Below are 17,026 nucleotides of genomic sequence, written 5' to 3' on the forward strand. Positions count from 1 at the left end.
ACCCTGAAAGGGAGAGATCTGCCCTCCGAAGATCGTAAAAGACTGCGCCAATGCCCTTGCTCCTCTTCTCACTGCCTACATCAACTCCTCATTTAAAACTGGCATTGTCCCTGCCAGCCTTAAAGAGGCGTGGGTGCGCCCTCGCCTGAAAAAGACTACGATCCCACCCAGTCGAACAACTATCGACCTATAACCACCATCCCGTTCCTCCTCAAACTACTGGACAAAGCAGCTCATACTCAGATCCAACTACACCTTGAGACCAACTCTGTCCTAGGAAAAAGACAGTCTGGATTTCGCAAAGGGCATGGCACCGAAACTGCATTATAAGACTTAAAAAAAGAAATTACCCAAATCCTAGACAAAGGTAAGCCTGCCCTCCTCTTCCTCCTCTTAAACCTCTCGGTGGCCTTCGACTTTGTTGACCACAAAACTCTCACCACTCATCTCACTCAAGCAGCACAATTCTCCAAACAAGCAACTTCATGGATTACCTCATTCTTGGAAGGAAGAGTAATGAAAGTTTTTTCAGATACAGCAAACGCAGCACCTACCACAATTCACTGTGGGGTTCCACAGGGGTCGTGTACTGCGCCAACGCTGTATAATCATTTTACCAAGCCCCTTTTTGATAAGCTTGATGCACTTGGGATCGCATATGCCAACTATGCGGATGATACCCAAGTGCTTCTACCGCCAACTGGCTCATACGACCTTGATGCGGCTGCACTTCGCCAAATCTACGCCACCATCCAGGCTTGGATGGCGGAAAATGGTCTTTGCCTAAATGGAGATATGACTGAGATTCTCATCTTGGGTCAAAAGACTACTCTAACTAAACCTGATGGTCTCTACTCTAACTTTAACGTAGATAACTCCATCATCCCTGTCCTCAAGTCCGTCAAGACCTTAGGTGTTCACATTGATGCCACACTATCCATGAGCAAGTCAATGCCATAGCCTCGGCTTTCGCCTTGAGCACCAAACTCATCAATGCCATCAAGCCCTTCCTAACAAAGTCTAACTGCCTCTCAATTGCTACAGCCAACATAGGTGCTAAATTAGACTACTGTAACTCACTTTTAGCAGGCACCTCCTCTAAAAATGTAAACAGACTCTAGATCACCCAGAACAATGCGCTAAGAGCAGCACTATGCATCCCGAGAAGAGACCACATCTCTCAAGCCAGACAGGCAGCTCACTGGCTTCCAGTCAAAGACCGCATTACATTCAAAATTCTTAATACAGCCCACAAATGCATCAACTCCACAGCCCCTTCCTATATATAAGAAACTCTCTTTAGAGCCACCTCAGCTAGACCCACTAGAACACGCTACACCAATCAAATCACTATCCCTCGCATCAACAGGGCCAACGTAGGAGGGTTAGGGTTTCCCCTACATAGCGCCTAAGCTCTGGAACGCTCTTCCCATTTCTCTCAGAGCTTACACTTCATTCGGAGAAACCTGAAATCCTCACTCTTCAACTAACACGCCCCTCCACATCTCTTCACCCACTACCGGCCACATACCTCACCTCTCTCCCTTAACTGCTGTATATATTGTACAAATGTGATATATTATCAAAAATTGTTAAATGTATACCTGCTGCTACTGTAACTAAGCCAAGCCTACCTTCTGTAACAAGTGCCATGATGCCCTAGGGCTGCTGAGCGCTCTACAAGTGTGAATAAATGAATAAAACAAGTACTGCGCCTCTCTGGAGAGCACTGGGGATTAGCTGCCCCCCCTGCTTCCTGAAGTAGAACATTGTGGTGGTGTTGTCTGTGAAGATCCTCACAACCTTGCCCTTCAGGTGCAGAAGGAATGACTTGAGGGCCCAGAACACTGCACGCAGCTCTAGGATATTGATGTAGAGATCCTTCTCCTCTGGTAGCCACAGGCCTCTGGCATGTAGACACACGGTATGGGCTCCCAGCCCTCCAGGGAAGCATCTGTGGTGACCGTTTCCTGGTATGGGGGTTCCCCGGGTGATGGAGTGGACACCTCACGACCTTATCACACGACGGAACTCCTCATCGAGCAGGATCTTGTCTGCGAAGCTTCCGGACACTTGAATCCAGCTAGCGTCCAGGAATTGCTTATGACAGGATAGGTTATTTATAACGCGCTTAATACCCAGAGGAAATCAAACCTGTGTTGCTCCATGTCATCTTGCTTCCAGGGCGAGCACGTTGCCGCTGAGCTATCCTCCCGAGACAAGGTTGTGTCCCTAACTTGCAGAGTCGGCTAAGGTAGATGCACGACAACATCAGGCCTAGCAGCGATTTCATGGTCCACACCGAGGCAGTCTTTAGTGACAACAGCTGTTACACCTTCCCCAGCACGGCAGCTACCCTCTCCTCTGAGGGCGACGCTAGGCAGGTGACCGTGTTGAGCCTGGCTCCCAGGAAAAAAGCGCTCTGCGATGGTGTCAAGCTGGACTTTGGATAATTAATGGAGAACACGAGCTCCGTCAGCAGTTGGACAGTTCTCTCCCTGGTTGCTCGACAGCTACCACCCTTGACTTGGCCCAGATGAGCCAATCGTCGAGGTACGGGTACACATGTCCCTTGCAGGCGTAGATGGGCCGCCACTGGTGCCAGGCACTTGTGTACACAGTGGGCTCCAACTTCAGGCCGAAAGGGAGGGCCTTGAACTGGTAGTGTCTTCCCTGCACTACAAAGCGTAGGAACTTTCGATGTTTCCTGTGAATGGGGACGTGAAAGTAGGCTTCCTCCAGAACCAGTGATGACAAGAAACCTACCTCCAGTTGGCCGAGCACATGCTGCAACGCGACCATCCTGAATTTCTGGGATTTAAGGAACTTGGTGAGACGCCGCAGATCTAGGATGGATCTCCAGCCCCCCGTCTTTTTCTTGACCAAGATGTATCTGGAGTAGACAATGGAGACCTGGCGTCATCTTGGAATTAGCTCCATCGCCCCTTTCTTGGCCTGTACCCCCTGCAGGAGCTGAGGGATGTGCTGCTCCTGACGGGCCACCAGAGGGATCTGCAGACACTTCTGCTGAAACTCCAGGGTATATCCGTGGGTGAGAGTGTCTAGCACCCATTTGTCGTTTGAGATCTTTTCCCACTCGCTGACAAAGCCAGTCAACCGACCTCCTACCGGGGTGCATGGGTGGGGGCTCGACGTCTTGGCCGGTTCAGTCCTGCTTCAGCGCCTGCGTTCTGCCTTGGGGATGACGACGGTGCTGACCACCTCCATCGAAAGTCTTGGAACAGCCTCTGTAGGCCTCACGGGTCATGGACCGGAGGGTTGACGGTACGACGAGGAGGTTCCACCAAAACCTTTAGTCGATCTGCCCGACTTTCCTGCAGAGGTGCAAAAGGAAGAGCAGTGCTGTTGGAGAGTGCCTAGGGCACGGGCCGTGTCCGTCTGATGGCCTGCAATGATTTGTCGACGGGCCTTTCTGAAAAGGTTATTGCCGTTGAAGGACATGTCCAGTACCCTCGTCTGGACCTCCTGGCAGAAGTTGGTGGCCTTCAGCCAGCCTCGACGACAGAGGCAGACACTGTTCCCCATCTGCCGAAAGCCTGTGTCAGCGATGTCCAGGGCCACTGATGGCATGGTCCCAAGCCACCTGCCCCTCATGGAGAAGTGCGATAGTCTCCACCCGCTTGTCATCGGGCAGGAACTCCAGAATCGGGGCCATTTTGTACCATAGCTCCCTGTTGTACCTGGCCAGGATCGCCAATGTGTTGGCCGCCTAGACGGTCGATGATGTGGAGTAGATGACCTTGCTCCATGGCGTCCAACATCTTCCCCTCGCTGTCCGGAGGGACTGAGGACTATGACTAGGGGTTAGAAGATCTCTTCCTCGCAGACAAAAATAGGACTTTTTCAGGAAAAAGTGCGAAAAAACGTAGCATAGTTCACGGAGCAAAACTCGAAGACTCCCAACACTTAAACGTGGGGTAAAGATGGCTGCCAGAGGAGGGGTTTAGGGAGAGGGCAGTCATTGGTTGGGGGAAGTATGACCCAGTGTACAGTGATTGGTTTAGAGGGGAAATACAGTTTGTAAGTGAAAGTAAAACTGTTTTTTCTTTTACCGAGGATTCCCTCAGAAAAAGGGAATCCATGCCAGACCCCATGCTGGAGAACAATTATTGTCCCTTGCCGCTTACTAATAAACACTAAAACCACATAATAGGCTCTCCGATATTAAAAGCAGTCTAGCCTGACTTAATAACATTCCCAAAATCAAAAACCATTGTCCAACTTCCAGACAGTCCAATACAAATGATACTACATAGAAAGTAAAAGGAGATGGTGACCCATCCCAAAATGTTTCAACATGTTTACACATAATCAGGCATAAAGTACTTATGTTTTCCACTTAACAAATAGAAAATCGGAATATAAAATAGGTTGAGTGAAGAAACATTAAAAAAGTGTGAAGTAATACAAAAGTTTTAAAATTAGCAATTGAATCAGGCTCGTCTACTACAAAGGAATAATCTTAAATGGGACTACCCAGACACATATATACAATGGTTAGAAAACAATCCTAAAGGCTACCATTGTTGTCATAAATGTCAAGGAGTAAGAGACAGTGGTTAAGTACCTAAAAAGTATATAGTTTCTTGTCTACATTATGTCCCATATAATTTTGTGTTTCAAAAACCAAAATGCATTTAGTCTCTAACTGACGAAGCGACCGTTCCCGATCATCTCCTCTAGGTGACATTTTTACTATGTGTTTGCCTAAGAAACTGAAACATGCCCCATGTACCTTGTGAAAATGTTTAGTCATATTGTATGAAGAGTCTGAGTTTTTGATAGCTCTAATATGTTGCAAAATACGCAACTTCAACTTTGCAATAGTGTTACCCACATTCCACTTGTTACATGCCCATGAGAGCACATACACAACAGTCAGAAATAGAGGTTAGTTTTACTGTGTGACCAAGAAACGGATGAGTGTAGCGGGAACATTTTTTTTGCATATTGACAGGCTTTACACTTGGAACACTTGAAGAATCCCAAGTGGGTCTCACCCAACCAACTGTCACTTTGGTTGGCCTCGTCACTTTGCATTTAACTTGATACCAGAGTATCCCTCATTGAGAGACTACCGAAATGTAATGCTAATCCATTCATCTAATAATGGTGAAAGATTTCTCAAGTTTGAGAATATGCCAATGGCGATGAATAATCTGTTTTACGGATATAGAATTTGTACCAAAAGTTAAAATCAATCGAATTTCATCATCTGATAAATGTTCACTGGTGGAGCATGTCAAAAGAAAATCCCTATTTTGAGAGTGGGCCTTTAAATATACTCTTTCAATGGCTTTCTTTGCATATTGTTGTTGTCTAAAACCCATAGCAGTAATCTTATTTGCATGATCAAAAGATTCCAAAGTGGAGCAATTCTGGTGTAGTCTGATGAATTCCTTGAACTAATTCTCCACTTTAGACTCGTTTGATGGCTGCTTGTGGCCTGTAGGGGTGCATTTGATCTGGTAGGTTATCTATAAAGTTCAGTAATGATCCCCCCCACCTTCTCCTTATTTAACTACAACATCCACGAAAACTATAGAGACTCGTAAATGGGTTTCAGTGAATTGTAAATTCAACTGGTTGTTGTTCACAATACCCAAAATCTGCTTCCATTCCACTAGACGGCCTTTCCAAATAATAAATAAATCAATTAAGTGCAGCCAATGAATGATTTTGTCTGTAAGGAAAATGTTTATATTGGACCACACAATTACCTTCTCCCACCATACCATCAGCACATTTCCGTAGACAGGGGCACAGAGGGCACCTCTTGCCCACTGCATCGCTACTTTCTACTCCAATTTTCAATGTTATGCAGATGGCATTCCGCTCTCTTGCAGGCTCCCATCAGCCACCTCTGCTTCTTCTCTCATACCAAATTGTTTGGCCACAATTCAGGAATGGTGTGCCGCCAATGATCTCTGCTTTAATGCCAGTAAGTCTCTGGGACACCCGCTCCCTCGTTTCCACTCTCTCTCTGGTGCCCACACTCGGCCCGCTTCCTGCTCCTTCCTGTGAGGCCAAGAACCATGTTGTCATCTTTGACTCCACCCTCTCCTTCTCTCCTCACATCTCTGACGTCTCTAAGATGTCAAACTATCAGCTGCACCTCCTCAGAGGTATTCTTGCTTTTCTCACTTTCCCTCAGACGCTCACCATCTCCAGACCTCTGGTCCTCTCTAGGTTGGACTATTGCAACAGCCGCTTTCCAAATCTTCCTGCCTCTACTTCAACCTTTACAACTTATCCAGAACAGGACTGCAAGACTTGTCCTTGGCCTCAAGCCCAGGGATCGTATCTCTTCATCAATTCACTGGCTCCCCGTGGCTGCAAGGATCAAGTTCAAGACCCTCTGCATCGTCCACAAGGCTTTCTGGGGCCTGGAACCGCTCTACCTCCAACTTTCTCTTCTAAAACATCTTCTTTATCGAGCTCTCTGCTCATCCACCTCCAACTCTGAGGGTCAGACGCTTCTCCAAGTGAGAGTTGGCAGCAGATCTATCTCCTCAGCTGGGGCCTCCCTCTGGAACACCCTCCCTGCCTCTCTCAATACCTTCCTTTTTGCTTCCACTTTCTCTCTTCCTCTCCCCTGCTGATGCACCCGACTGCTCCGTCACTGGTCTCCTGGTCAACCTCTGAACACGGGCCCAGGCTCCTGTATGTCCAGTTGCCCTTGCACTGCCTCCGGGCTCCCTAGCACTTAAGGGTCGGTATCTGCAACCCTATAGTGCCTTCCCTCCGCACGTATGAGCCACCCGCTGGTTGCACTTATGAGTAAACTGCACTTCCCCCTTCCACTCCCCCTGGCACTTCTCCCCTTCCCTCTTCCCTGCACTTGCACGATCTGAATGACACAAGGCCTAGCAAGATCATTATTTTGTCCCCCTTTTATTTCCCCCTCCTTGTCTTGTAGCGCCTAGAAACGCTTGTGTACAGGCGCGTTATAAATGCCACATGTAAATCCGGTAAGATGTTCCTTTCTTTTCTGGACAAGTCCCTGTGTGGTCATAGGTATGAATTTTATGATCTTTTTTAAGTCACTGATAACAAGATCTTGGAATGCCTTGATGTGACCACCCGGTTGAGATGGTGGATTACATTTCGATTTACACTCAAGTTGACTTTTCTTGGGCCACTGTACATCAATGTGCAAATCAGTGCAATCAATACATTTCACAGTAGATATCTAGACCCTGATCAAGGTGCACTAGGTCAGTAAGAGTATCTAAATCGTGAATAGCAATATCGTTTTTGTCCTTCCTATTGTATAGTAGGAGGTCTCTTTTGAGGGTTCACTTTGAAAACAATTTTAAACAGGTTATACGCATGTACATGTTGCGGTCAATCTGTGTCTGGACATACTTATAAAGTGCAGTATGACAGAAAGTCAAACCCAAACTTAGGATTTGTTGTTGTTCTGTAGTCAGAAAAAGGGTTGATAAATGTATGATATTCATTTTATGTATATTCTTTACTTCTTCCCTGTACGTTTCCCGTAGCGCGTTGATCTCTCTGACATAATGGAAGTTTCTCTTTCGGCCCCTCTATCCTCACCTGATTTTTTTCTACCTCCAATCTTTTGCCCCTGCCTCGACCTGGCCCTCTGTTTATTTTGTTAGCTCTGCTATCTTGGCATAACAGTCGCATCTCCTCTAAATAATTTAACCTTCAACAGGTTCTTGTTTTCACTGCTTGTTGCATTGGACTCGAAGGTTGGGGCAGTATCACTTGATTAAGGTTGTGATTACTCAATTCTTATGGAGTCATTAATGGTGGTTTTTCTGAGCAAATCATATCGACGGGCAAATGTATACACCCGCCCGTTTCATAATCCGTTTTCCCTATCAAGAATTCTCGTTTTCTCAGTTTGCTTTCTTCCTATTGGCCTTTAACATTCACTTCAATACTTGCCTAAAGCTTTTTACACTCTTCACTTTGGGGTACGTTTTTGATCCTCTCCTCAATCTCATTAAATTTTTTATAAGGATATTTAAAAAAGGTTACTGAACATATGTTTGTGGCGTCTCCCCATTCTAACATTTCTGGATTCTATTCTTCAAAAGGAGTTGTTGACCTCCAAATGCATCTGGGGATTCTGCCCACATCTATTTAATTCTGAAGGGAGTATTCCTCCCACCACTTGCTGATTGCTTTCTTTTGACATTTCTCCAACTCCTTAAGAAGGGACATTCCATTGTCTTCTGCGATTGCCACTTTAGCAAGATTTTTCTTTCTTTCTGATTGCTGTGTCTCACATAATAGTGACTGAGCCTGATCTCCAAGTCTCTTTGTTTGAGGGCAGTGGTACTTTATACATAGCATATTCAACCCAAGACAGACATTTTGCAAGGCTGTCAGGACAACTGCATACCTGATTTCACCCTTATTATGAATTACCAGTGCAGCATAGTCCCGATAACCTTGTATACAGTAGCACTGCCCTCTAAGACAAAGACACTTTCCTGGCAAAAAAAGGTTTGCATTTGAGCTAATGTGCATACCCTCAATGCCTTGCCGATATGGCTCAGAACTGGAGGTGAACTTCCAGAGATGGCTACTAGGTGTGGTTGTGGAATGTGTGACTTGGTTCTAATGAAATATTCTACTTTCACATTTCAGGTGAAAGGTTTTTGTTCAAGCCTTTTTAAGCCCACCATAACTTCCTTGGTGTTTTGAAAACATGGCCTAAAGCTCCAAACACAAGGCTGTCAGGACTATACTGTACTGATGATCCCTAATAATGGTGTAATCGGGTATGTAGTTGTCCCGACAGCTTTGCAAAATGTCTGTCTTGGGCTGACGAAGCGCAGGTTTGCTCAATTGTAAGATGTCCCGTTGAAGTGAGGGAGGCAAGGAGTTGATAAATGGTTCTAGGTTTAGGGTTTCCAACACTTCAGGTAATGTTTTCTTTCTCAACCATAAGTACATTGTGCTCTTAACTCGCTCTCCCAACTACACTGGTGTTTCCCTGCGGTTTAATTTAATACTTAACTTTTGATGATAGAAATGACTGGTTTGTCCCACTCTTTGTAAGAGACCTTCTTTGATTTCAGCGAAGAGGGCTGTTCCTGGGAGGTTTAGTAATTGGTATGAAGTTTGCAGTTCCCCCTTTAATAAGGGTCCTAGATAGCAGAGTTGTAATTCATCCCCCCCATCGGAACTGGGTTAGTAACCTTTCAAAGTTTAAGAAAACATTTCCTGCATTATCCCCCTCTTTGTAGGGTTGAAGAACTCACTGTGGAATATTTCGTTTCCCCCCACCCCCGAGTGGCAATCAACCATTCTAACCCAGTTTGAAACTGTTCCTCTGCTTTTATTTGGTGAGCCACCAAAGGAGCCAACACATCATCCAAGAATGCCAAGGTGTTGTTAAGTAAGATGGTTCTACTTGGGTCTTCAGAATCAGAAAGAGAAAATACATTCTGAGTCACCTTCTGTTTCAGGGCCCGAGTCAATTTCAGTTAGGCTGGTTAAACTCATGTTCCCTCCCCCCCTTTTCTTCTGACTACCTCTGGGGAAGGGTGAGGTGAAATAGAAGGGGAAAAGCCTTTTCCAGGGCTAAAGGAACCTATAGACCCGGGTCGAATAAACACTTGGGGTTTCCTGATGTTTAAAGAAATGTTATCCTCATGTTTTAAGTGATAAGAGGGCAGGGGAAGAGTATCAAGAAGGATTTGGGACTCATAAACCAGCTATTGACACTTAATTGGAATCTGCAGCTGTGTGGATAGTAGCCTTTTGACTGTTCAGACTTTCTCCTGAGCCTCAACTCTCACAATTGTTTCCTTTCCTGATGGTTGCTGGACTACAAGTAACATAAGGGCTCCTCAATTTGTACCAATTGAGAGTATCCCACTCCAGCCACCATTTAGAAGGCATCACGAGTCAGAAACAGACAACAGGTTCAAGTTCTTTCAATAAAGATTTATTAACTTTAAAAGGCAGGATGGAATATACCTAACTTGCCCAATGCTAAGGTGGGATTTCCTTACCTTAAGAAAACTAAGGATAGTCTGTGTCAGGAAGTCCAAAGTAAAACAACGGTCTGTGTCCAAAACCTATACTTACACTCACAACTAGCTGAACAAGGATGTGTAGTTTTAGGTGTCCTCTTCTTCGTCACAGTAGCATACTGGTGCAATTTGGGAAATACTTTAGGGGAATCACAGGAAAAGGGCCGACAAAAACCTAGAAAGGTTCAAGGGATGGAGGGTTTGTGGTGAAAGGAAAATTGGGGATACCATGTCTCACCTAAGGACACCCTCTCCCCACTCCCCAAGTCTCCTCCACCCAGGTGATCCTCCGTTGCATATCCACCTTCAGGATCGGGATCCGAAAGCGATGGCCTTTGCCCGGTCACCTGAGAAGAGGATACTGGGGGAAAAGAAGTGAGGATGCCCTCAAGTTCCTCACACTACCCACAAAGTCATTCCTTTAATACTAACCCAATCATTACTACCACAGTAGAGCTTTTATTACTGATGGCACACTCAGTCTTGAATAGTGTGGGCCTCACCAGGGCCGTCTACTTAACACAGGTTCTGAACCAAAGATGTAGCCAACGGCAAGTAGAAACAAGAAGTTATCCACATAGCTTCATCAGGAGGTAACCGTGGCGCAATTATGAGGAGAACAGCACCTCTACATGACGGACATTTTGAGGCTGCAGCAATGCGTTTGACCAAGTTCCTCCATGCTCCTGGCATAGCACCCCCTAAATTCAGAGACAAAATTAGGGGTGACGGGCAGGGGAGCCATTCGTACAGAAAAAACCTCACACATAAATCTACAAACAATCTTGGATTTCTATCAGTGTCACCATATGGGGCTTTTTAGCTGGTAGCCAGCAATGGAGAGATTGTGTAAGATCACAAAAGGTGTAAATGAACTATTGCCATTACTGTCTTCTGAAGGAGAGATCAGGTGGGTGGATCTCTTATAGACTCACATGCTTCGCATCCAGATTACCAACCAGTATTATCCTTCAACAATGGCGACATGTTGATTGCCATCTTTATGAAAACAGGTTTTTCAGCAACACTAGCCCGTTGGTGTAAGGGCGTTCACTATTAAGGGGACAGTTGCAGCCTTTCCCTCTGGTTGCATACGCAGTCACTTTGGTTGGAAACGGCCTGTGTCCCATTAAGTAACACCTCTTAATTCTATCACCCATCGAACTGCAAACTTTGATTAATATGTTCAGGTTTTATGATTTCTAGTAATATACAGAGGCACAAAGTGTGGCCCTTATCTAACTTGCCCTTCAACCATGCTAAACTAAACCCTTGTGTCTTGCTTAGCCTAGTGTGCGCTGGTAGTTCCGCTTATCTAGGGTTAGGGGACAGTGAAGAAGAAACTTGCCCTATCGCTAAACTTCTACCACACTCAGAGAGAACAATCTGATTGTTTAGATAGATTTAATAGGCACATGCCATAACCATTCAGGTATGCGTCGCCTGCATTGCAAATGAAGGGGTATCTTTTATTTGTTTGGCAGAAAAAGTATAAAAAATAAAAAAAAAAAAGTGAAATTCTCTTGTATATTTAGTAAAAAAACAGGTTTTTATCCCTTTTCAAAGAAACCTGTTCAGTTGGTGTCTGTAGGTTGAGTGGGAGACACCGGCTGGACAGGATTACTGTCAGATTTTTCTAGGCAGAGTTGTATTTATTAATATAACCCCATAAAGACCACAGTATGTCACCCCTTCCCTGGGCTCAGACTGTGGTCCAATCTGACTCCTTCCTAAGTCGGTTGGAAGGATCTATATGCGGCTTTTCACCGTGTTATTGGTACAATTTCCTGAAAAGACCTGGAAAGAGCCTACCGGTTTCAGTGGACAATGGTAATTAAGCCACTTTCAGGGCTAAATTGCAGCACGATTCTGGGTGCTGCTCAAATCATTTTCAGCTGTGTCTGTATGACCTTATAAAACTCACGGTCTACACATGTATATCTATTTATGAGTACGGAGATACACGGTCTTCTGAACGTGTCTCTCCCAAATCTAGTTATAAGCACTGGAGAAACCATTGTGAAAGAAATTACGTTATTTTTGCCAAGAGTACCCTAGTAATGTATTTATAACCATTCTAGGTACACAATGGAATGCCAGCAATTGGGGCACCCAGAAAATAGACATCATACAAAGTAAACCACACCCTCAAAAGAACTATTCTCCGAAAAATCTCAACAAAAGAGAAGGGTAAGCTGTTACTACTCTTTTGATGCTAGCCACAGTACTATGGCCAGCTGTGAGACAGAGATCTAACATAGTTATGTATCTCTTCCCATACCCCGCACCGCTTCATTTTCCCTCACAGGTGGGGTACCTTTTCTCATAAGGTCATACAGACACAGCTGAAAATGATTTGAACAGCACCCAAAATCGTGCTGAAATCTAGCCCTGAAGAAAGTGGCTGAATTACCATTGTTCACTGAAACCAGTAGGCTCTTTCCAGGTCTTTTCAGGAAATTGTACCAATAACATGGTGAAAAGCCGCATATAGATCCTTCCAACCTACTCAGGAAGGAGTCAGATTGGACCACAGTGCGAGCCCAGAGAAGGGGTGACATACTGTGGTCTACGCCATACCCTATCCGGCGAAGCTACACAAGAGTTATGTATACAGCCAAATTCTGTTTGAATCAAACAGCATTCCACGTTGCAGTAGAATTCACACCCATGAGAGGAACTTTAACCGAATTTCTATCTATGTGGGATGACCTGAAGATCAAGGCAGATGTCAGCAAAACCGTTGTGCTTATCCTTCTGGACATATCCACAGCTTTGAACTCACAAACAACTAGAACAAGTGGGTGCCTCTGATCTCGGTCTCTACTATTTAGGGCCTGCTTGATGTTTGCTCTTTGACTACACTCTGTGTTATTTTGCTCCCCTTTAAATGTTTAATTCCTTTTACTGTAACCTGCCACGTTACGCTCCTGGATGATATTCTGGTCCTAGACGTCGTTGTGCGAGAACATCCGCAATAGTATGAATGCACAAGGATCTCCCAAGACGAAGATAATGCTTGGTGGGCCCCATTGCATGTGCAGTAACAGGCCGTCACTTCCTTTCTACAATGGGGTCAGAACCTCCGGAATGCAGTGCTACATAAACCACCAAAGGATTATTAACAATAAAATATATTTTCTAGAAAATGTTTAGAGAACATAAGATGCTGGAATGCCAGCAGGAAGAAGCGCCAATGACGTAGGAAATGGATGCGATACACTACAAGTATCAGAACATTCAAGAGAGGTAGAAGATAAACATTGAGTTCAACACACTCGGCGGGTGTTTAATGATTGCAGGATCTGCCCCTTAAACTTATAGCACACCTTACTGCAGAATACTAAAAGAAACTCCCACAGCAATGTACTGCCCCATGAAAAGAAAAGGATCCCGCCCTAAACTCCTGCAGTAATTCACAACACAATATCAAACAGAGGAAATCCCCCTGGCACTCCTGCAGCAACTTACTGTCCAAAGCTGCAAGGGGGAATCCTAAAACTAAATGCACAATACTTAGGAAAGGCCAGTGCCTTAGCCAAATCTCACGGGGGAGGGGGGGTCCCCTCTGGAAAACCAAAAACAAACAATCACATAGCAATATAGTTAAAACATTACTGTTGATAGTCTAATAGCTACGTACCACACACTACTATAAAGAGGGAATCCCCCAGGAACTGACATGGCGACTAACTGCATGTTACAGCAGTACAGCAGCTATCCCTCTGCCAGGAACTGCCATTGATACGAACTGCATGATGCTGAAGTGCAGCAGTTATCCCTCTCCCAGAACTGGCAGGACTGCCATAGTTACCAACTGCATAATGCTGAAGTGCAGCACCTATCCCTCTCCCAGAACTGGAAGGACTGCCATAGTTACCAACTGCATAATGCTGAAGTGCAGCACCTATCCCTCTCCCAGAACTGGCAGGACCGCCATAGTTACCAACTGCATAATGCTGAAGTGCAGCACCTATCCCTCTCCCAGAACTGGCATGACCGCCATAGTTACCAACTGCATAATGCTGAAGTGCAGCATCTATCCCTATCCCGGAACTGGCAGGACCGCCATAGTTACAAACTGCATAATGCTGAAGTGCAGCAGCTATCCCTCTCTCAGGACTGCCATAACTACTAATTGCATGATAGTGCAGTCCAGCAGCTATCCCTCGGCCAGGAACTGCCATAGCTACTAATTGCATGATGCTGAAGTGCAACAACTATACCTCTCATGGGACTGCCAAATCTACCATAATGGTGAAGTGCAGCAGCTATCCCTCTGCCAGGAACTGCCATTGATACGAACTGCATGATGCTGAAGTGCAGCAGTTATCTTTCTGCCAGGAACTGCCATTAATACTAACTCCATGATGTGGATGTGCAGCAGCTATCCCTCTGGCAGGTAGTAGCAATGGCAGTTCCTGTAGATGCTCAGGTGCAGCAGCTACCCCTCTGCCAGGAACTGCCATTGCTACTAACTGTATGATGCTGAAGTGCAGCACCTATCCCTCTCCCAGAACTGGCAGGACCGCCATAGTTACCAACTGCATAATGCTGAAGTGCAGCAGCTATCCCTCTCTCAGGACTGCCATAGCTACTAAGTGCATGATACCGCAGTCCAGCAGCTATCCCTCGGCCAGGAACTGCCATAGCTACTAATTGCATGATGCTGAAGTACAATAACTATACCTCTCACGGGGCTGCCAAAGCTACTAAGTGCATGATGCTGAAGTGCAGCGGCCATCCCTCTTCCAGTTAGTAGCAATGGTAGTTACTGGCAGATGCTGAAGTGCGGCAGCCATCCCTCTTCCAGTTAGTAGCAATGGTAGTTACTGGCAGATGCTGAAGTGCGGCAGCCATCCCTCTTCCAGTTAGTAGCAATGGTAGTTACTGGCAGATGCTGAATTGCGGCAGCCATCCCTGTGCCCGGACCTGCCATAGCTACTAACTGCATGATACTGCAGTGCAGCAGCTATCCCTCAGCCAGGAACTGCCATTGCTACTAACTGAATGGTGGTCAAATGCAGCAGCAGTTATGAAAATGTGCTACTGTTTTTGCCCCTTGGATGCTAGAAGTTGAAGAGGAATCCATTTGGGAATTATTTTCTCACTTTAGGAAAAAAGGAAGACAGATCCACCTCTCTAATGCCCCCTCCGCCCTCCCCCCGATGCCCTAATTGAACATCCTCAGAGTGTGACCATGTACATGTTCCTGTAGAGTTGTCCCATTCACGGTATATACAAAGCAAATTGACAACCATGGCATTTTACCAGAGCATGCAGGGGAAAGGAACCGCTTTACAAACATAACATCCAAGCTAAGGAGAAACCGTTTCCCTAATCCATACCTGGCTTGAAGAAAAATACACTTCCAATTTGAATGCTACTTGGAGGGGTAATCCCATGTGAACACTACAGCAGTGAACAACCCAGTGACGGGGGAGGTTTCTCCAGGATCCAGAGACCCAATCGGGGGTTTGTTTCTTCCTTAAATATGAGACGCATGGCATCATTCAAAACTCCCATCCAGCAATATACAAGACAGCAAAACCATACCTCTTGAAATCCATGGGAACCCAAAATGCTGCGGACCAGCCGACTATCAGTGCGGACAATTTTAAAACCAAGGTGGTAGCGCTCTGTAAAGAAGAGAATATAAAACAGCTTAGCAGGCAAAAAGGTAGGGTGGCAGGAGAATGCAAACAGAGGTTATCCGAATCATTAAGAAGACTGAGCCCCGATATTCTTGGAAAATGTACTACAGGTCGAAATACAGATACTGTCAAAGGTACATGAGAGACATTGCCACCAATCCCAATATCCTATCAGCGGGCAGCTTTATCATGCCAGAACAGGTTAGCCCCAAAGGCTAAGACAAATGGCCAAGAATCGGCCCAAAACAGAGCCGGACTCATGAAAGAGATGTCTCTACTGTGAGTGTATGCAACCACCCGTTCATACATTCAAAACCATATTCTACTCCAAATGATATTAGGGAATGCAATGGATAAAGTGATAAGAAATGGGGCAGATGACGGATGAAAGATAAGTGATCCTGAAGGCTTTTGTACTGGAATCCTAAAATAATGTTAAAATGAAGCTGTCAAGGAGTTGACATACTCCGGTGCATTATGGAAGTGACCCACTTCAGGGTGATCTTGGTCTAAAAACCTGAGCAGTAGCTTTGCAGTAGGCCACATGCTGTTTTAGGGAAACCACTGTATTCACACCGAGGGTTTCCTTTCATGTGCATCTAATCACTAAAATACGCCAGTCACAGGAATGGGTAGAAAATGTTGTCCATTGTAAGAAAGTGTTCCTAAAATGCAAGGGGCAGTGCATTACCAGTCTCCAACTATGTAAATGGCCAAGGCTTTTCACCCACCTTCAAGAGATCACCTGGGCTAACAGCATTATGAACCCCCACTTAAGCCAAAAAGATGAGAAGTCTGTTGGGCAAGAATAATGCCAGCTGTCTTTATCCATCCTGCTGGGCTTACATAGTCCATCTAGGTTGGCAACATATTCCACCTCAAACCAACCCAGTGGGCTAGCAGCACGTCCTAACTAGGTCACTAGGGCAAAAAAAAAGCCTTACCAGCCACCAAACAAATAAACTGCTGTGTTAGTATGATCATCAACCCACTAATCCAACAGCATTAACTCTCTCCAACGAGCTAACAGCATCACCTCACTCCAACCAGTACACAGGGATAGTCCGCATAATCCACCTCGTATAAACCCTCTGGACTTCCACTAACACCAACCTCCAACCTGTACACTGGTTGAGCATTATTTCAGATATCCAAGCAGCCTCATTAACCTCGAGCGAGTAGATAGAGCTAACGGAAACATTCACATCCACCTAACCCACTGGCATAGCAGCAACCAGCCTGTGGATCCAGCCCATTCGATTAGTAGCATCAACAGAAGCTCACTACTGGAGCAGCAACTCCCACTTCCAACACATTTACTGGATGAGCAGA

At 45.5% G+C, this 17,026-nt stretch overlaps 1 protein-coding gene across 5 annotated transcripts in view; it reads right to left on the reverse strand.

The window, feature by feature from the left end:
• Window positions 1-17,026, reverse strand: part of TTLL5 (tubulin tyrosine ligase like 5) — a 769,178-nt gene that overhangs the window by 702,209 nt on the left and 49,943 nt on the right. For all 5 annotated transcript variants that reach the window (XM_069638032.1, XM_069638034.1, XM_069638033.1 and 2 more), the window contains one exon: window positions 15,597-15,679. In XM_069638032.1, the coding sequence (XP_069494133.1) occupies window positions 15,597-15,679 (83 nt within the window). The remainder of the gene's footprint in view (window positions 1-15,596; window positions 15,680-17,026) is intronic.

This window comes from Ambystoma mexicanum, chromosome 14 (genome assembly GCF_040938575.1).
Source record: "Ambystoma mexicanum isolate Mex_15411 chromosome 14, UKY_AmexF1_1, whole genome shotgun sequence".
NCBI classification, from domain to species: domain Eukaryota; kingdom Metazoa; phylum Chordata; class Amphibia; order Caudata; family Ambystomatidae; genus Ambystoma; species Ambystoma mexicanum.